Genomic DNA, 22,434 nt, shown 5'->3' on the forward strand with positions numbered 1-22,434 from the left:
CCGCTCCGGGAAGGGGGAGGGGCGCGCGACCCCGAAATGAGCGAGGGGGGGATCCCGGCCGGAGAGGGGCCCCATGATCAGTCCCTCACAGGGTGCGTTTGCCCCTCCCCCCCCGTCACGGGAAACGGGGGGAGTGTGACTCCCCGCTGCCGGGGACAAGCGCTTCATGGGGACAGGGTGATACCCCATCAGGGGTGGGAGCGGGTTATGCACCCCCACTCAGAGGGGAGGAAATCTGCATGACACCCCGGGGGGGTCTGTACCCTACACACACAGGGTAGGGGATTTGTGAGACACCCATGGGCATAGTTTGATTTCTATATTTGAGGGGGGCAGCTCCAGTCAGGCCAATGGGGCTGTGCACGGGGGGGGCGCAATTCCGTGCCTGCCCACGGGGGGGGGCGCAATTCCGTGCCTGCCCACGGGGGGGGGGGAGGGGCAACTTTAACCATGAGTCCAGGGGCCACTTAGGCAACTGAAAACTCCAGTTTGGTGTTTTTGTTTGTTTTACAGATAATTTAGAAATTATCTAATAGGAGCACTGTATCTAATTCCTATATAAAGAAAGAAAATTAAATATTTAAAAAATTAAATTAAATTAGACCCACTCAGCTCTAATACTAACATGTTCTGACATCTTGTGACAAGTCACTTAAGGACACTGGTTAGGTTTAAAATTGTAATGTATCTTCTTACTCAGATACGCTTACTGAAGTCAGAAGTTTCAGAGTGGTAGCCCTGTTAGTCTGTATCAGCAAAAAGAACGAGGAGTGCTTGTGGCACCTTAGAGACTAACAAATTTATTAAAGCATAAGCTTTCGTGGGCTAAAACCCACTTCATCGGATGCAAGTCTGTATCTGTACGAGTTTTTTTCATGAAGTTGATGGATTTCCACTTCATACCGCTAAATGCAGTGCCTTGCATGGTGACAGGTTTCAAAGTAGCAGCCGTGTTAGTCTGTATCAGCAAAAAGAATGAGGAGTACTTGTGGCACCTTAGAGACTAACAAATCTAAGCTTATGCTTAAATAAATTTGTTTAGAGACTAACAAATTTATTTAAGCATAAGCTTAAATTTGTTAATCTCTAAGGTGCCACAAGTACTCCTCGTTCTTTTTGCTGAAGTCAGAAGTGACCATCATGATCATCTAGTCTGACCTTCTGCACCTTGCAGGCTACAGAATCTCACCCACTCAGTCCTGTAATAGACCCCTAACCTCTAGCTGAGTTACTGAAGTACTCACCTAATGGTTTAAAGACTACAGTTACAGATAATTCATCATTTACACTAGTTTAAACCTGCAAGTGACCCATGCTATAGAGGAAGGCAAAAAAAAAAAAAAATTCAGGGTCTCTACCAATCTGACCTGGGGGAAAATTCCTTCCCGACCCCAAATAAAGTGATCAGTTAGATCCTGAGAAAGTGGACAAGACCCACCAGGAAGATACCTGGGAAAGAATTATCTGTAGTAACTCAGAGCCCTCCCCATCTAGTGTCTTGTCTCTATCTGTTGGGGAGTTTTGCTACAGGCCGTCAATGATGGGCCTCATGCCATTGTAGGCAGTCCTGTCATACCCAGGGGCGGCTCCAGGCACCAGCACAGCAAGCGCGTGCCTGGGGCGGCAAACCGTGGGGGGCGGCCTGCCGGTGGCTGTGAGGGCAGTAGTCAGGCGGCCTTCGGCGGCGTGTTTGCGGGAGGTTCACCGGTCCCACAGTTTCGGCAGCAATTCGGCGGCAGGTACGCCGAAGCCGCGAGACCGGCAGATCACCCACAGAAATGCTGCTGAATCCGCGTGACCGCGGACTGCCCGCAGGCATGCCGCCGAAGGCTGCCTGACTGCTGTGCTTGGGGCGGCAAAAAACATAGAGCCGCCCCTGGTCATACCATCCCCTCTATAAAGTTATCAAGCTCAGTTTTGAAGTCAGGTTTTTTGCTCCCACTGCTCCCCTTGGGAAGCTGGTCCAGAACTTCACTTCTCTAATGGTTACAAACCTTCGCCTAATTTCAAGCCTAAACTTGTTGATGACCAGTTTATATCCATTTGTTCTGGGGTCCAAATTGGTGCTCAACTTAAAGAACTCCTCTCCCTTCCTGGTATTTATCCCTGTGATGTATTTATAGAAAGCAATCATCTCTCCCCTCAGCCTTCTTTTTGTTAGACTAAACAAGCCAAGCTCTCTGAGTTTCCTCTCATAAGGTAGGTTTTCCATTCCTCAGATCATCCTAGTAGCCCTACTCTGCAACCAATTTGAATTCATCTTTCTTAAACATGGGAGACCAGAACTGCACACACTTCTCCAGATGAGATATCACCAGTGCCTTGTATAATGGTACTAACACTTTTCTGTCTCTACTGGAAATACCTCATCTGGTGCACCCCAGGACCGTGTTGGCCTTTTTCATGGCTGCATCACATTGATAGCTCATAGTCATCCTGTGATCAACCAATACACCGAGGTCTTTCTCTTCCTCTGTCACTTCCAACTGATAAGTCCCCAGCTTATAGCAAAAATTCTTGTTGTTAGTCCCTAAATGCATGACCTTGCACTTTGCACTATTAAATTTCATCCTATTTCTATTACTCCAGTTTACAAGGTCATCCAGATCTTCTTGTATGATATTCCGGTCCTCCTCCATATTGGCAATACCTCCCAACTTTGTGTCATTTGCAGACTTTATTAACACATGCCCACTTTTTGTGCTGAGGTCAGTAATAAAAATGTTAAATGAGGAACTCCACTAGTAACCTCCTTGAATTCTGACAGTTCACCTTTCAGTATGACCTGTTGCAGTCTCCCCTTTAATCAGTTCCGTATCCACCTTTCAGTTCTCATATTAATCCCGATCTTCTCCAGTTTAATTAATAATTTCCCATGTGGAACTGTATCAGATGCCTTACTGACATCCAGGTAGATTATATCTACTGCATTTCTTTTGTCTAAAAAAATCAGTTATCTTCTCAAAGAAAGATATTAGTAATTTTGTTACTACCTCTTGAATACAACAATTGAAACAACTGTAGAAAAATCTACAATTACTTTCTATCATTTAGACTACTTACTTTTTGCAGTTCACCGAGCTTGGAAGAGATCATTTAACTTTAGGAAACGTCCTAACAGCCCTTTCTTACCTTAATCCCCTGATAATCAATATGTTTATAAACAAAATTCTGACTCCCTGCTTCAAGCTGGGAGCAGTCTCCTGTTTCCTCTGCAGAACTCGTTATATTGCACACTCAGGCTGCCTTGCCCCACCCCAAATCTGCCCATGTTGACACCCCCATGTGTGGATGAAAGCTGTTCATGTGATACCCCCAAAGAAGAAGGAAGGGTTGGTACCCCCACCCACAGGGTAGGGAATTTGTGAGACACCTCATATGGGAGGTTAGGTGATACACCCCACAAGGAAGGGAGATGGATGGAACCCCCACAGAGTAGGGGATCTGTGAGGGACACCCCCTTGAGACAGGGGCATGTAGTAGGTTAGTGTGGGTGAGATTCATATGACAAGCCCAGCCTAGCCCAGCTGCTATTAGAAATAAATAAGAATATTAATTTCAGGTTCAAAATGACCCAACAGCCTCTACGCAGGACTCGGACCCATAGTAGTTCACGTCTTCTGATACTGGAGAAACGTTACAAGCTCAGAGCTGTGTATGGTTTTCAAGCTTCAAATCACCACTGTCAGTTTTATACAGCACTCATCACCATATCTAAGAATTATAATTCAGCCCAGTTTTGATCAAGAAGTCAAAATGAACCTGGCCTGACATTTGTTATTTAATATTATACTGTGGTAATGCCCACTGCCACCATTTTGCTATGCATTCTGCAGATATAGAGGAAGATATGGACCTGCACCAAAGAGTTTACAATCTAAAATGATAAAAGATAAAGAAAGAGAGTGGGGGAAAGGATCCACATACAAGCAATGGGTTAAATTGTCCCTGGCATTTACTCAGATACACAGAGGAGTAAGATTCCACCCTCTTACTTCCCCATGTGACTGAGTTCCTAGCAACTCACCTTGTTGCTCTGGCCCTGGGAGTGTGGTGAGGGGAGAGTAAAGGCTGTTCATCCAGTAAGCCCTCCAGCAAGCAAGTGGTCAGGGGAAAGTTGGAGAGGGATAGAGAAGTGGGAGGAGACTTTGGTTATTCCCCAGCCAGAGTAGCCATTCAAGTACATAAGGGGCAGTAAATAACATCCTGAAAAGGGTTGAAGAAACTTACTTCTTCTTAGGGCAAGAGAGGAATTATGTCTCCTGGAGGCACAATTCTTTCCTGTGCTCCTTTTGGCGTGGTACAATTTATGCTCTGCCCTTTTCTCTGGGCTCTATCTAGCATGAAGCGACCAGGGTGCTGACAGGCACACAATTTGATAGTTATGTATTGTATTTATGTTGTTAGGCGTGGGAGTTCTGTTTTTTTAAATATAACCTTACCATGATCTTATGTGACTACTGTGTTTGTTTAACTTTTTGTTTGGTTTAATCCTTGCTTATTTACTCTGTTTTAGTGCTTGCTCTTTTTCATCCTTCTCTCAAAAAACACATCAGGATGGTTTTCAGGAAAGATTTTGAAAATAATGCATTTTTTTCACAATATGTTTTTTCAGGCTTGGTTTAGGTCTCAATTCTGCAGTCAGGTCCCTGTGATTGTACCTTCCTGCCCACAAAGTCACAGGCTCAAATGTCTGCCCACACCAATCCAACTGCAGGACTGGAGTTTTGGTCCTTACTCACGCAATACTCCCATTGAAGCCATTGGAAATTTTGTATGAGTAAAAGTAATAGGATTGGCTAATAGGTCATACCCTAACTTGTCATCCATCTAAATGTCAGAGCTTAAAATGCGACCACCATATGGAGAGACTGGTCCAGAGAAGGGAATCAAAGAGGAAGTTAATGAGCAAGATATGTCAGAAGAGTCTCCAAGTGATTGCAGAAATGGAGCTATCCAGACAAACAATGAAAATAGTCTTGTAAAAACAGGTAATTGAAAGGAAAAGCTACATTAACACTTGACCATAGTGTTTTCTGCTAGTATGAATTTAGTGGTCATGTGGCTACTTAATTTTTGTTTTCTTAAGTAGGTGATATTTTACCAATTGAACTCTTAATGTCCAGTCCTGCCCTTACTCACATGGATACAGCTTGCATTGGGCTATATCCTGCTCTGTTATGCTAGTGTAAATGGGATCAAAATATGATCCAATATGAGCTTGTTCCTGCTCCCACTGAACTCAGTGAGTTTTGCCCTAAATGAGGCCAGAATAGGAACCTTAATGACAGGGTGGATAAAAATCAATGATTTTAAAAAAGATCAAAAAAATCGGATTTTTTTTATTTAAATCCGATTTTTTTGATAAAATGCTTTTTGAGGAAAAATAACTATCTAAAGATAGTTTTAATTAAGATACCTTATAGCTCAAAGATCTCTCATCATGGGATAGGGATTATAAATTCTAATTCTATAGTATGAGACAATATATTCATGTAATGTTTAAGAAAAGTTTTGTAAATGAGTTACAATAGTTCATGGATTAGGGACCCAATCTTATGGAGTTCCAGGAGCTTCTGTATAGATTATTTAGGTTAATCTTTCTATTTGCCCAATGGGACTCAGTGCTCAGTCTAGAAGATACCATCAGAGATGCTTAGTTTTGCAGTTCTCAAACTGTGAATTTGTGTCTCCAGAGATAACATGCTTATTAACAGCAAAAATGTTTTAAAATAAATAAATAATATATAGAGGTGAGAAATAACAGACCTCAAACCTACTGTCCCTCTGCAAATTTGTGTACACAGAGTCAATCCCTTATCTCTCTCTAAAAGTGCAAAGTTTCAAAAAGTTCAATGAATAGAAGATTGTTGGGGACGGAATAGATCTGGACAAGGAGAAGAAGTCTGGAGATAAATGTGAGAAGGGAGGGACAGGCAGTACAAACAAAAGTAAAACTGTTTGAGCAGCATATTCCAGAAGGCTTGAGGTCTTTCTGAGTGTAGCCTTCATTGATTTGAGATCTACCATACTATTCTCTCACTAAAAGGGAAAACCTATAATGGCAGCAGACCGTAAAAGAGACCCAGTTTGGGAATATTTTAATGAAGTTCATCTACCTGTGGGTAAGACAGGCATGCGTGCAAAATGCAAACAAGTGCAACAAAGAGAAATGCAAGGCCTGGTTGCTCAATTGAAACAATATCATGAGAAGTGTTCCTTCTCAGGAGGAAGCTGTGTTGAAGGTGATGAAAGGAACATGTCTGAAACATGCAGGATCTTCAGGTTGGTAAACTTTTTTATTTCATTCTTCTTTCTTAAGGACTGCCTGTCTTCCTTCTGGACTATTCTTGAATTCTCATGTTTGAGCAAAAAATATAGTTGTTATGCTATGGTACTATCATTTTAGATGCAGTTGTGATAAAAAAAATAAATAGCTGAAATAGGCAGATATTCCTTTTACAATTTCACCTTTAAAGTAGTACTGAGTGGCAGTGAATGCAATGAGTAATATTAAATGAACAGTATGGTAATAATAATTAAATAACTGCATTGATTTATTTTTAGGAGAATCCATCCTCAACATACAGGATTCTGAAGACTATCCACCTTCAAGATCACCATCATTTTCTATAGTTTCAGAGTTATCTGCCAATGATAGTGTTTCAGTCACATCATGTATGTCACATAGCCACAGTATATCACCTATAGCAAAAAGAAAAAAAAATCTCTATCATCCAGAAACAACCATAGATAAGTTTGTGATAAGAACCAGCAGATTACAAAAAGAGGTTATTGATGAAAAAATTGCCCGGTTTGTTTATGCAACAAACTCTCCTTTCCGTATGATTGAAAACCCACACTTCATTAACATGGTTCAGTCATTAAAACCAGGATACAGTCCACCCAACAGAGCAGATGTTGCAGGCAAATTGCTGGATAAAGTGTATGAAAGAGAAACTGAGTAGTGTGCAAAAGGTCTAGAGGGTACAATTGTTAACCTGTGTCTTGATGGGTGGAGCAATGTCCACAATGATCCTGTTGTATGTGCTTGTGTGACAACAGAAGAAGGGAATGCCTTCCTTACAGAAACAATTGATACATCAGGAAATCCACACACAGCAGAATACTTACAAGAAGTAGCAGTAAAAGCTATAACAAACTGTGAAAAAAATTCAAATGTCTAGTACGCAGCTTGGTCACAGACAATGCTGCAAATGTATCCAAGATGAGGAGATATTATTTAGAAGACAGTGACGAGAGTCCCAGGCTAATAACATACGGTTGCAGTGCTCATTTGATGCATCTCCTAGCCAAAGACTTCAGTGTTCCAGAAATAAAGGCTAATATTGTTGAAATTGCAAAATATTTATGTAACAACCACTTTGCAGCAGCTGCTCTGAAAAAAATGGGAGGAACCAAGCTAACTCTCCCACAAGACATGCGATGGAACTCAGTAGTGGACTGTTTTGAGCACTATATCAAGAACTGGCCTAATCTGATGACAGTTTGTGAACAAAATCGTGAAAAATAGATGGCACTGTCACAGCCAAAGTTCTCAACATTGGGCTTAAGAGAAACAAATAAATAAATAAATAAATAAAATAAATTAATGGAGATATCCCATCTCCTAGAACTGGAAGGGACCTTGAAAGGTCATCGAGTCCAGCCCCCTGCCTTCACTAGCAGGACCAAGTACTGATTTTGCCCCAGCTCCCTAAGTGGCCCCCTCAAGGATTGAACTCACAACCCTGGGTTTAGCAGGCCAATGCTCAAACCACTGAGCTATCCCTCCCCCCCGTTGAACACATGCTGAGTACCCTGAAGCCTATTTCTGTAGCCTTGAACAAAATGCAGGGAAATGTTTTATTGCTGACGCTGTTGAAATTTGGAAGGAACTGAGTGAGATCTTAAAAAGAGAAATATGCAATGACACAGTTAAATTACAAGCATTAAAAAAATGAATGGGACAAGCACTATCTCCAGCTCATTTTCTTGCAGATATTCTCAATGCTCGGTACCAGGGTCAAACCTTAACTGCTGAAGAAGAGAAGTTGGCTATGACATGGACATCCAGCAATCATCCCTCCGTAATGCCAACTATAATAAACTTCAGAGCTAAGGGTGAACCATTCGAGAAATATATCTTTGCTGATGATGTTTTAAAGAAAGTCACACGAGTGAACTGGTGGAAGTCACTTAAGCAGTTGGATACAGAGACTGTTGAAGTGATAATCTCACTTTTAACAGCAGTATCTTCTTCTGCCGGTGTAGAAAAAATATTTTCTTCCTTTGGACTAATTCATTCCAAATTGAGAAATCGTTTGGGACCTGAAAAAGCAGGAAAGCTTGTTTTTCTTTTCCAGATTATGAACAAACAGGAAAATGAAGGTGAAGATGACTGAGTTTTAAGTTTCTCATGTTGACCTGGCTGACACAGTCGATTAAATTTTTGTGGGTTTTTTTAAATAGTTCATTTAACTATTTTAGTTAAAAACAATTTTAACAAAAACAAACCTGATTTTAAAAAACTTGAATGTTTAACTAAATTCAAAAATTCATATGCTTGTTTTGTTAAAATATTATATGTTTGCTGTTGGAGAAAAAAATCCAGAATACATAATGTTGTTGTTTTAGTTAAATAAATCATTTTAAATGTTTGACTGGTGATGTTCTCCTCCTAATACAGCATGGCAAGAAAATCCTCCAAATATTAATGATTAACCTGTTGAATTGGAGATAGTTCATCTCCCAGTGACTTCATAAATATCTTCTTCAATTACCTTTCGTAAATGAAATAACCAAACAATCATTCATTTTCTGATATACCTGTAAAACTAATCTGAAAAGTTTTCAGAATAAATCACTTTAAAAATGTATAGCGTGTACCTTCTAAAAATGAAACCTACATCTATCTCTGAGTTGTGAAGAATATGTATTAAGGTTATAACAACCAACAAGAATGCACTTTTATGTAGAAATCCATGATTAAATCAAGTCTTGCTGACTAGTGATTTAAATCAAATCCACCCTGTTTAATGACCTTCCAATTTTTACTGTGGAATTAATTCTGCCCTTAGTTATAATTATAATCAGACAGCTTCCATGAACTCCCAACTGGTGTAACTGAAAGTCTAATTTAGCTCTGTATATTTATATATTTGCTGAGGCCATCTTGTTTATTTCTTTCTCTCTAAATGGCAGAACTACAGTCCCAATCACAAGATGTAGAGCCAGAGCCTGAAGAGGGAATCAAAGATGATATGACCGTACAAAGGAAGTCAGAAGAGATTTTGAATGATTACAGTACTGGAGATACCATGATAGCTGTAAAAACAGGTAATTGTATGGAAAAGCTACACTAACAGCTAAGGTGCGCTGTAATAATATGGATGTACTATTATTTTAGTTTCTTTACATGCAAGGTTGGCAGTCCTATACTAATACCAAATCACCAGTAATTAAGAGGCTAGCTGTAATATGCAACAATCATATATCATTGCAACAAGAAACTACAAGAGCTCTGATACTATACTAATGCTCCCATTCTTACCATTCATTTTTGGAGTCATAGATACTACCATATCAAAGCTCACTTCAAGTTTATCTAGAGGTAAGCAATAAATAAAATATTGGAATATTCTTAGTCTGTGATTAATAGCTACTGCTTCTAAAAAAGCTGCAATTTTCTTTAATTAAAAAAAGAAAACAAAAATGTTTTTTGGGACAGACTGCTTTTACTTGAACATTTTTATGGAAATGGACTTTTTAAAAATTAATATTTCTCTTTAGAAAGTAAACAATGTAAATTTCACATTCATACTGTTATATGGCAATATTTTTTCTTACATAAAACAAGAAGATACTAAATCTGAAGAGAAAACCGTATACACTGTGTCCAAAACATATCAACATAATGAGCAGCAGTCAGGTGGTGATCATAAACCAGTGACCGATTCATCCAGTCACAAGGCAGAAGAAAACAAAGGTTGCCTTCGGTAATTTATTTTAAAGTTATTAATGAGTGAAACTGTGGTTCCATTGAAGCCAATGGAAGTTTTGCCATTGACTTGACTAGAGCCAAGATCTCGCTGTCTGTGGTTATCTTAAATGATGCAGCAAAATGGTATATAAGATGAACCTGATGCTAATCAAGAAATCAAAAACTGTCCTTGACATTTTACAAAATTCATACTGCTTTTTGATGTCCGTAGTAGCAAATTGCATTTTGAATACACCATGAAGGGTTATTTAATGCTTCAGAGACAATTGTGCAAACTTAATGGAAGCTTTGTCTGTAGGATTGGACCCTTTCTCAGTACCACTTCAGACAATACACTGTTTAGCAACCTGAGTATGAATATTTCAAATTCAGAGAAAAATTTTAACAAAGGAAACATAGTAGGTGGCTCAAAGGGGTGGGATGTAAATCTTTTCTTTTTCTCTAAGGATTCTGGTTCAAATCTGTCCTGAGTTAGTACAGATTTTTACCATCTGAAGTTTATGCAGTGGCAAATGTGAAATGGGCTAGTTTTCTCAGTCCATTTCTCCCCCGTGGACAGATGTGCACATCACAAAATCTGCCACTATAACTAGTACTAATTGGTAACCTTGTTGAAAGTTTCAGCGGGCAGACCAATTACTAAATGGACATGATATATGAATTACAGTTGTTAACGTGTTGGTAGGAGATAATATGGGGAACATTGCGTTTCTGTTAGCTCTAACATATCTGTTCTGCAGCGTTTTTTAAAGTCAAAGGAAAGTCCAACTGACTTCATCAGGATGTGGATCAGGCTGTAGATATATACAGAATTTCAGTCCCTTGGGTTACCAGCCAACACGTTTCAGAAGAACTAAATTCATATGAAAAATCTTGGAAGGGAACATATGCTGTATATAGTGAGATTATTTGTGTTTCCAAAGGAAGTAGCATATTTTATTATGAGCCTATACATTGCCTGGAGCTGCCAAGAATTTAATTCAAGGGCTTCAAATAGTGTAGATTCATACCGAAAAGCAGTGAAATGTTACAAATAGGTAAAACAAAACACTATGATCTGTCATGCATAAAATAGTTTGTATTGTCTACTAACACTAAAGAATGATCTAGATGTAGAGGTTTTGCTCAATGTTTATAAACCCCTTCAGTTCTTATTGAATCTTCAGTCCTTCTGGGATTATTTCAGCCCCATGATGTTTATACATTCTGACAGTTGCCCACATTTTATATTGCCTCATGAATTCAAGTGACCAGTCAATTGTGTCAGAACTGTTTGTTTCTCAGACATATTGAATTATTCCAGTGTAATAAGTAAAACAATAAATGCAGTTTCATTTATTAAGGTCCTGATTCTACCAGTTTTCCTCAGCTTTACTGTGTTAGTTTGGGCCTGCCTTCCTGCCAAGAATATCTTACCATTTTAAGCCCCAATCCTGCAAAAATTTAAGCAACTGAGTAGTACCATTCAATGTATAAAGTTAAGCACATGCTTAAGTCTTTGCAGGACTGGGGCTTTAAGGTTCAAGCTATGCAGTTTTTGTATTAACAACAGGAATATAGAGCAGTAACGCTGAAATATAATTTTGTAATGTCTAATACTTGTTATAAACTAATCACAACAAAACTAGATACAAGTTTGTACTGTATGTAGGGATAAATTACTAAAGTTCTCTTTTAACCTTTTAGACAGGTTTATTTTAGTAAAATCTAGTCTCCTCAAAGACAAAATTATTTTCAGCTTGTTTCAAATACAGTAACTCTTCACTTAACGTTGTAGTTATGTTCCTGAAAAATGCGACTAAGTGAAACGATGTTAAGCGAATCCAATTTCCCCATAAGAATTAATGTAAATGAGGGGGTTAGGTTCCAGGGAAAAATTTTTCACCAGACAAAAAACTATATATTATATAGATATACACACAGTATGTTTTAAACAAACAATTTAATACTGTTCACAGCTATGATGATTGTGAAGCTTGGTTGAGGTGGTGAAGTTAGAGGGTGGAAGAGGGAGGGAGGGATATTTCCCAGGGAATGCCTTGCTGCTAAATGATGAACTAGCACTCGGCTGAGCCCTCAAGGGTTAACACGTTGTTAATGTAGCGTCTCACACAAGGCAGCACGAACACGGGGGAGGGGAGACAGCATAGCAGACAGAGACAGACAGACACACACCTTGTGTGTGGGAGAGAGAGAGAGATGCACACTGCCCCTTTAAGTAAGCTGACCCACTCTTAAGTGCATTGTCTTTTTTATTGGATCAGGAAGTTGAGACAGCAGCTGCTGCCCTAAGCTCTCTCTCTCTCTCTCCGTCCATGTCCCCGCCCGGCTCTATATGGAGAAGGGGTAAGCGGGGTGCAGGAGCAGGGGGAAGGGGGACACCCTGACATTAGCCCTCCCCTTCCCCCCCTGCACAGCAAGCAGGAGGCAGAGGGCAGGAGCAGCACATGGCAGTGGGGGGAGGGACAGCTGAACTGTCGGTAATCTGCTGGGCGGCTGCAGCATAGGGAATTTAGGGGAGCGGGAAGCTGATAGGGGGGCTGCCGATCCACCCTGGTTACAAGCCCCCACCAGCTAGCTGCTACAGGCTGCTCTTCCTGCAAGCAGGCAGCTGCCAAACGACTTAGAAGGGAGCATTGCACAACTTTAAACCAGCATGTTCCCTAATTGATCAGCAACGTAACAACGAAACAACATTAACAGGGACGACTTTAAGTGAGGAGTTACTGTATATTCTATATATGTTAAATATTTAAGTTTAAAAGCTTACATATTAAAACAGTTCTGTTTTTGATAATACCCAACATGTGTTAGGTGATACACAGATTACTAAAAGAGACAGGGGCACTGATCCTGCATGTGGGGCTCCATATGGGTAGATCACTATGCCCATGCAGAGCCTCATTTACTTCAGTGGGGCTGTACATGGACATTGGGGTCTGCCTGCTAGTAATAGATTCAGGGGCTAAGTAACAACAAGACACAACAAATGGAAACAAAAAATTAAGGGGTGGGTAGAGGAAGAGAAAAATAAGTTCTAACAAAAAGATCATGTGGTTGCTTAGCTAATTAAATTCAGGAGGAAATATTAATAGCCTGTGTAATTTCTTGTTTGTTTTCTTTTTTTTAGCAGCATAGAAAATGATAAGCAAAACATCTGCACTCTAAACAAGCAGAAATGGAAAGCAGTTCTAAAATAACTACTATATGATTACTCTGAGTAATGTTCTGAACTCAGAGTAATGTTCTGAAAGGGTAAAGCCGCTAATGAGTTACATGTCATTGAAGAAGCAGATTGTTCAGCTATTTGAAGTCAGGCAGATATTAAAGCTTCCAGAATGTGTTTTATAATTTAAAGGTTTTTTTAACTTGTTCATACTTCCTGTTAATATTTTAGAATGACGAAAAAGCTCCTGCGAGACATCTGCAAACAGCAAAAATTATACATGACCCCATGTTTGAATGACACACTATATTTACATTATAAAGGTAAGCCACACACACACAAAAATCACATTTCAGAATTATTGTTCTAACTAGCAATATAGCAGGGGATCTGAATAAGGTTCATTGAGGGAAGGTATCTGAAAATTGTATTAGAAATATAATTTAATTTGATGGGGAAATTTAATTAGGGGTGAAGCTGAGTCAATAGCAATGTACAAAAGTACTTCAGAAAGAAGAATGAAATAAAAAAGTTTACCAACCTGAAGATCCTGCATGTTTCAGACATGTTCCTTTCATCACCTTCAACACAGCTTCCTCCTGAGAAGGAACACTTCTCATGATATTGTTTCAATTGAGCAACCAGGCCTTGCATTTCAGCTTGTCTGAGAGTTCTGCACACACTGCAGATTGCTCACAATAAGTTACAAACAGTGGAAGACATACAGCACTTGCAGGAGTGCCCAACTATCTGTGTCCTTGACCTTTCTCACAACAAGTTACATGATCCAAATATTCTAAATATCCTGGAGACCATGCCTGATTTGGTAAGCAAAATATACATGAGGATTTTGTATATGTTCACCTACATGAGTTAGAGACAATAGCCTCATTAAATTGTCTTATCAGAGAGAACCCAAAACACAATAATAGTAGAACTTCATCTTCATTAGAAGAAGGTGCTCTAGAGATAAAGTATATGGTTAGTAGCACTGGGCAAATAATTTTTTGGCTCACTGAAAAAGTAACATATCGTTTTGGGTTGAACAAAATGTTTTGCCCCAAAATGATACATTTAGACAGCAGGTGTTTTTGGTTATTTTTAAAACACACAGCTTTCCCCCTCCCCCGCTTTTTTTTTTTTTTTTTTTTTTTTTTTTTTTAGTTAAACCTAGCTAAAATTCAAAATAAAAGAACTTCCAGCTTCCATTAAATTCACCGGGAGCTGAGGATGTTCAACGTAGTGCAGGATAAGATTCTAATGACCAAGGCTAGCGGATTCAGCGACAACTTTGTTTAATTTTGTGGCACTTGTGTATCAGCCAGTTATGTGATTCTTCATTTAAAGACAACAAATTTAAAATTGATATAAGGAAATACTCTTCTTTACACACTGTTTAGTCAGCTGTGATATTCATCATCAGCTGAAATCAATCGGATTTATGGCTTTTGTGGAATTTTGAGAGCGAGTTTATATACATATATGAAAAAAAACCCAGCATATGTAGCTACATGAGCTGGCTAGATAGGCAAAAAATACTAGGGTTATTATGCCTCATGGTTAAGGTTATACGACTTTCTGTGGGGTTAGAAAGCAATTTTTTCTGTTATGATAAAAGATCATGTTTTCACCCCTCAGCTCACAGAGAGCGGAGAATCACTGTTGCCTCGGTGCCTTTTTGGAATGTTTTCAACTTATTTTGAAACATGCCAGTATTGGAGGCAAGATACTGGAACTGAGGGAGTACTGATATGTTCTGGTTTGACAGTTTTGATGTTGCTACAGACAACCAGTTAACCAGGGGTAGGCAACCTATGGCACGCGTGCCGAAGGCGGCACGTGAGCTGATTTTCAGTGGCACTCACACTGCCTGGGTCCTGGCCACTGGTCCGGGGGGGCTCTGCATTTTAATTTAATTTTAAATGAAGCTTCTTAAACATTTTAAAAACCTTATTTACTTTACATACAACAATAGTTTAGTTATATATTATAGACTTACAGAAAGAGACCTTCTAAAAACATTAAAATGTATTACTGGCACGCGAAACCTTAAATTAGAGTGAATAAATGAAGACTCGGCACACCACTTCTGAAAGGTTGCCGACCCCTGAGTTAATCTAACCAGACACCCAGTTAATCTAAATTTGAATCTTACTCTTTTAAATGTACTTTTAACTTCTGAACTGTGACCAACAATATTCATGAAAAACAAGTTACTGTAAATTAAGGCGGGATCTAGGTGGCACATTGAATCAAAACACTAGCTTCTCACTTCTAAAGACCTGGTTTAAAATATTGGTCCTGAATATCTCATGAGCAAAAATGTACCTTATTCCTTCTTAAATGTTCTTTTAGAAAAAGACTGTTTTTCAGCTACAGGATCCTATGTACTGATGCATAAAGAATGCCCAGAAAAAAAATGTAAGCACATTGCATTCACATACCATCAGTTTTGTTATTAGTGAACAATATCCAAATGTGGATACTTCACTTTCTGCATTCTAGTATTAATAAAGGGAAAAAAGTTCCTAGAGCTAATGTGAATGGTGCCCTTTGTTGTCTTTAAGGACATTTTTATGTGGTATAGCTAGCCTTTCCATAACAGCTTAAAAGTGGTTATATATATGACATGCTAGTCTCCAGAGAGCCCATCTCCCATTTAGTGGCACTATTTGTGCCATTATGCCAACATATTTTCTTTGACATTTAAAATCATTACCTTTGTAAATGTTTAAGCTTCCTTTTTAATGGGCCTGATTCTTGAAGTCACTGGGAGTTTTGTCATTGACTTCAATGGGAGCAGTTCATAGATTCCAAAGCCAGAAAAGACCACTGTGATCATCTAGTCTGACCTCCTGTGTAACAAAGGCCATAGGACTTCCCTGAATTAATTCCTGTTTGTTTGATTCTAATCTTGATTTTAAAATTGCCAGTAATGAGAATCCACTACAACCTTTGATAAATTGTTCCAGTGGCTAATTACACTTGTAGCAATTAGTTTATTTAATCATTTCATAGAGATTTATTGTTGTTACTAAGTATAATTAATTATAATGTGTGATGGTCAGGTTTAAGTAGGATAGGATCATAGGAGTATAAGTGACAAACATGCATAAGTGATGAATGTGTATTAGATATATATAAGCAAAGTAAAGCTATAATACTAGGCCTACACGCTAAGCTGAAATCTTACAGGCCTGAGCCATACTGGGCCTAAGGAGAGTTGACATAAGTAGGTGACCCAGGAATAATCCTTAACCAGTAAAATTACAAGATTACTGTAAAGAATGTGCCAATGGGTGATGTTGGGAAAACAACCACAACAATAAATCTTCTAATAAATTATTAAATACACTAATTGGCTACAAGCCTCCTTCTTTGATGGGATGAATATTATGGAAAAATAAGAAACCCATCACACACAAATTATATATCAATACGAAGCAAGCACTATAATTCACTACAAATATAACTTAAAACTTGTATATGTATAATTAAGGGCTAGTAGTTTCATCATATGGAAGCTCGGGGGATTGATACACTGTTTCTACAGGCTGTTGGTGATGTACAGAAACATATGGAGGTTCTGGTACTTGATATGGTTTTATGCTATGCATATCTTCATAAATACTCTCCTCTACTGTGGCTATGGACACTGCTGCTGGATTAACTGTGGCTTGAAGAGGGATAGAAACAGGTTGGACTGAACCAGGCTGGTCTCTGGGCATTTCTTCGCTTAAAGTCCTAATCTTTCCTCCCCTATAACATAAGGCAAAAATAATGTAGTGAGGATACTTTGGACAACAATCCATCCCTTCCATCCCTACAGGGGTGGTTAATACTGCATCTGTTCCATCTAATAATTTGTTCAATGTTTGCTTTGCTTGATCCATATTACTAATTTCAATTAGATGCCAATTTTTCCTTTCCAACACCTGTTTTAGCTGTAAATCTAATGGTCGTATGTATACAGAATACTGTGCTGGGTATTGCATGGGCTCTTTCAGGTTTTGTATATGTGTTGGTGATTGTAACATTGATTATCTGCTTAGTGAAACTTATAATATGGACAAAATTCCTTACTTGTGACTGTGTTTGTGGCCATTGTATTCATTCTGTGTGTGCTCCTAGGGAGTCTCCAGACCCAAGAAAATTTCTCAGGGTAACTCTCACCCCGCTGATTTTAAAACTGTAGCTTCACAGGTGACAGACTCACTCACTAGGGACACTGTGGTTTAACACAGAACTACTGATTACTATGTCAATTCAATTGAAATACTGTAAAAGCTATACCCTCACTGTCATGGATCACAGTTTACATCAGCATCATTGCTTAATTTTTCTCTATACTCATTTTCAGCCGATCTCTTCTTATTTAAACCCTGTTTTCTGCAGGATTTGACCGCCTTGAGAATCTTGAAGAGTATACAGGATTAAAGTGTCTATGGCTTGAATGCAATGGTTTAACAAAAATTGAGAACCTGGAGGCTCAGACAGAGTTGCGCTGCCTGTACTTGCACCTCAATTTAATTAATAAAATTGAAAACCTGGAACCCCTGCAAAAGCTGGATTCGCTTAACCTCAGTAACAATTATATCAAGATCATTGAAAACCTCTGTAAGTATTTCTAGTGTAGTGTGTTTCATTTATGTTGTATTCATTTTTCCATGCATCAACTTACTAATGACTAGTGATCATAGTTTGCAGGGTTTTTTTTAATTGGGTTAAAATATTGCAAAAAGTGCAGAAGCAATTTCAGGGAGGCTTTTGGATGGAAAGTCAAACCTATGTGTTTAAAATTTAAATTTTGGAAGGGTTAATTGATCAAAAGAACAGGTTTTACAGTTACTTACAGTGATGACTTGAACAATTTATATAAAGTTATTCCTTACCTTGGAATACCTACTGAATCCTTTGGTTTCATTCCTCTTTATCTAGCACTTTTTCATTTGTTTTTTAAGTCGGATGTGCTCTAGTGGCCAAGGACATGATAGCCAAATCTTTCCTGACTACAAAGGAATTTATGCCATGTTGAGGTAGCTACACTTGACATGATAAAGAGGGATTTCTATGCACCACCACTTGTGTGTTTTAGATGTAACTTGAAATAGTAGCTCTTGCTTCTGTGTAATTGACTAATTCAAAAGATAAATATGCATTTAAAACAAATTCAGGCATTCTAGGCTTTGTGATAAAGAAACAGAAATGGTGTGGGGGGGAAAGGCTTGGAAATACATTGCCAGACATCAAATATATATGAAACAGTCACAAAGTGAAAAATAGTCATGATATTTAAAGCAGCAGTTTTCTACTCTGTCTAGAAAATTCTCCTTGCACAGAAGGCTGTGAATTAATTTTCCTTTCATTGTATTGTTATTGTCCAACAGCTTGTCTGAGAGTTCTGCACACTCTGCAGATTGCTCACAATAAGTTACAAACAGTGGAAGACATACAGCACTTGCAGGAGTGCCCAACTATCTGTGTCCTTGACCTTTCTCACAACAAGTTAGATGATCCAAATATTCTAAATATCCTGGAGACCATGCCTGATTTGGTAAGCAAAATATACATGAGGATTTTGTATATGTTCACCTACATGAGTTAGAGACAATAGCCTCATTAAATTGTCTTATCAGAGAGAACCCAAAACACAATAATAGTAGAACTTCATCTTCATTAGAAGAAGGTGCTCTAGAGATAAAGTATATGGTTAGTAGCACTGGGCAAATAATTTTTTGGCTCACTGAAAAAGTAACATATCGTTTTGGGTTGAACAAAATGTTTTGCCCCAAAATGATACATTTAGACATCAGGTGTTTTTGGTTATTTTTAAACACACAGCTTTCCCCCTCCCCCGCTTTTTTTTTTTTTTTTTTTTTTTTTTTTAGTTAAACCTAGCTAAAATTCAAAATAAAACATTTCAACTTCTTTGGAATATTTTTTCCCCAGCTGAAACTGTTCACTAAATTCAACCCGCATTCGTAAACAGTTTCAGTCAACCTGAAGCTGCATGTTTCAGCAAATAAAGTATTTTCCCCCCAAAATTCACCCAGCGCCATTGATTTGTTATAGTCTCTAAATATTTTCTCTGATTCTTCCCCTGAACTTTTAAAAGAAGTTCCATAGATTATTTGAATTCTAGGGGAAAAAACTAAGTATTGTACAGTTAGAAAAGCTCCAAATTGTTGTCAAAGACCCTTATTGTAATCTTAATGCTACCTACTCTAGTCTCATGGATATTTTTTTCTCTGTATTGTACGTGCAAGTTTGTTTTCTTTGTAAAAACAAAGATAGCCCTGATGAGATAGAAAATAATTTTTATACTGTAATTTAAACTGAATCTTAACTATCAAAAAACTGCTTGGAGATAGCTAGATTGAATAGGAAATTAGTAAGATTAGGTCTGTGGTTATCAGCAAATACTACTGTAGCAGTTTAAAAAAAATCAAATATTATTAATGCAACTTTGTCCATGGTTGGAGGTTTTCCCCATGTTGTTTGCATGCTGGGGTATATCACTCATTTTTTTTGAAGCCTCCTAGGTTCACAGATTATAGAGAAAGTGCCTATCAGAAGTTAATTTTTACCTCTTTTTAAAAAAACTATGTACCTTGCTTTTATAGCGTGTGCTGAATTTGATGGGAAATGAAGTGATTAAGAAAATTCCTAATTATAGAAGGACACTTACTATTCGACTAAAACAGTTAACATACCTGGATGATAGGCCAGTTTTTCCAAAGGACAGGTGAGAAATAGTGAAGTCTTCTTTACATAGCAATGCAGATTAAATACTAATGATCAATATTTTTGTCATGCATGGAGAAGAAGAATGTGACCAAAGTAAGGAGTCACAGGATAAGAGGGAAGGTCCTCTTGTTTATGAGTAACTGGTTAAAAGGCAGAAAACCAAGGGTAGGAATAAATGGTCAGTTTTCAGAATGGAAAGAGGTAAATAGTGGAGTCTCCCAGGAGTCTGTACTCGGACCAGTGCTGTTCAACATATCCATAAATGATCTGGAAAAAGGGGTAATCAGTTAGGTGCCAGAATTTACAAATGATAAAAAATTACTCAAGATAGTTAAGTCAAAAGCAGACTGTGAAGAGTTACAAAGGGATCTCACAAAACTGAGTGACTGGGTAACAAAATGGCAGATGAAATTCAGTGTTGATAAGTAATGCACATTGGAAAATATAATCTCAACTACATGTGCAAAATGATGAGGTCTAAATTAGCTCTTAACTGTCAAGAAAGAGATCTTGGAGTTCTTGTGGATAGTTCTCTGAAAACATCCGCTCAATATGCAGCAGCAGTCAAAAAAAGCAAACATAATATTAGGAACCATTAAGAAAGGGATAGATAATAAGACAGTAAATATCATAATGCCACTATATAAATCCACGGTATGTCCACACCTTAAATACTGTGTGCTGTTCTGGTCGCTCCATCTCAAAAAAGATATGTTGGAATTGGAAAAGATACAGAAAAGGGCAACAAAAATTATTAGGGGTATGGAACAGCTTTTGTATGAAGAGATTAAAAAGACTTGGACTGTTCAGCTTGGGAAAGAGATGACCAAGGAGATATGACAGAGGTCTATAAAATTGTGACTGGTGTGGAGAAAGTGAATAAGGAAGTGTTATTTAGTCTTTCACATAACACAAGAACTAGGGGTCACCCAATGAAATCAATAACCAGCAGGTTTAAAACCGACAAAGGGAAGTACTTCATACAATGCAGTCAACCTGTGGAACTCATTGCCAGGGGATGTTGTGAAGGCCAAAACCATAACACGGTTGAAAAAAGAACTAGAGTTCATGGAGGATAGGCTATTAGCCACTATGGTCAGGAATGCAACCCCATGCTCTGAGTCTCCCTAGCCTCTGTTTGCTAAAAGCTGGGAGTGGAAGACAGGAGATGGATCACTCTTTGATTGCCTGTTCTGTTCTGTTCATTCCCTCTGAAGCACCTGGCTTAGGCCACTGTTGGAAGACAGGATACAGGGCTAGATGGACCCTTGGTCTGACCCAGTGTGGCCAGTCTTATGTTCTTATGACCATAGGTCATAAGTGGGGATAGGTGGCCTTGTGTACACTAGTATCTTACAGTTAAGAGTTCTGCATTCCAAATTCTTAATATAAGGAAACACAATATCTTCCTCAGAATGTGGTATATTCCTATACACAATTTTACAAATTTTACTAACAAAAGATGCAAACTCTGTTGTTGTAATCACTAGCCTTTACAAACTTGTGTTCCTTATCTGTTCTGTTTCACCTACAAAATATCTGTACCTTACATAGCAGTCCTTGCTGCTCAGGGAAGCATTTTTTCTGATGCTCATCTGCTCAGTAACTTTTCTTCCCTTGCAAATAGATATTTGAAGGCTCCCTTTCATCATGAACACACTGTGCCACTAGTATTTACAAAACTGTGTTACAGTGGTCTTGCCTATTGTCATTAGAGCCTGTGCAGAAGCCTGGGCCATGGGTGGGCGTGAAGCAGAGAAGAGTGAAAGGGAAAAATGGGAGACCAGAGAGAGAAAGAAGATCCAAGACAGCATTGATGCGCTAACAGCGATCAGGCGAAAAGCTGAAGAGAAGAAAAGACAAAGGGAAAAGGAAGAAAGAGAGATACTTAGAAAGTGTGAAAATAGAGGCACAACAGAAGCCCAGGAAGGTTTGTGATAAGCTTTTGGATAAAGCTCCTGTTTCTCTCTGCTTTAAGTCTAATTGAAGTTCTAACTGTCTAATATTACCTTGCTTTGACATTACTTTTTATCAAGCAATGATCAGTGCACAAAATTCTCTTCTTATTTTCAAGAGTGTACATCCAGAGTAACTCTACTGACTTCAGTGGAGTTACAACAATATATGTCTGTAGAAAATGAGAACAGAATTTGACAAGTTGACTATAGCTTAGAGGATTTAATGCAGCCCTGATGCTGCAATAATAAAGATGATATCTTTCACTGATGTAGAAAGACAAGGTGGGATAGGTAATATCTTTTATTGGACTAGCTCCAGTTGGTGAGAGAGATAAGCTTTTGAGTTACACAGGTCTGGGAAAGGCATTCAAAGAGTACCAACCCAAAGTCCAATACAAGATATTACCTCACCCACCTTGTATCTCTAATATCCTGGGACTGACACGGCTACAACAAACACTGCATACAACTGATCTAGAAAGTGATTTTAGAAGGAATCAAGCAGTTATTTCCCCCATATATTGATATTTTAAAAGAAATCAATATTCCCAAAGGTTTCC

The 22,434-nt window shown here is 38.5% G+C and overlaps 1 protein-coding gene across 1 annotated transcript in view; it reads left to right on the plus strand.

Moving 5' to 3' along the window:
* Nucleotides 1–4,834: 4,834 nt before the first annotated feature.
* The window catches only part of DNAAF1 (dynein axonemal assembly factor 1), a 28,448-nt gene continuing 10,848 nt past the window's right edge, over nt 4,835–22,434 (plus strand). Inside the window, exons 1-8 of the mRNA XM_065416862.1 lie at nt 4,835–4,991; nt 9,205–9,339; nt 9,860–9,998; nt 13,401–13,492; nt 17,565–17,786; nt 18,557–18,723; nt 19,793–19,914; nt 21,632–21,846. Coding sequence (XP_065272934.1) covers nt 4,835–4,991; nt 9,205–9,339; nt 9,860–9,998; nt 13,401–13,492; nt 17,565–17,786; nt 18,557–18,723; nt 19,793–19,914; nt 21,632–21,846 — 1,249 coding nt within the window. The remainder of the gene's footprint in view (nt 4,992–9,204; nt 9,340–9,859; nt 9,999–13,400; nt 13,493–17,564; nt 17,787–18,556; nt 18,724–19,792; nt 19,915–21,631; nt 21,847–22,434) is intronic.

Source organism: Emys orbicularis, chromosome 14 (genome assembly GCF_028017835.1).
Source record: "Emys orbicularis isolate rEmyOrb1 chromosome 14, rEmyOrb1.hap1, whole genome shotgun sequence".
NCBI lineage: Eukaryota > Metazoa > Chordata > Testudines > Emydidae > Emys > Emys orbicularis.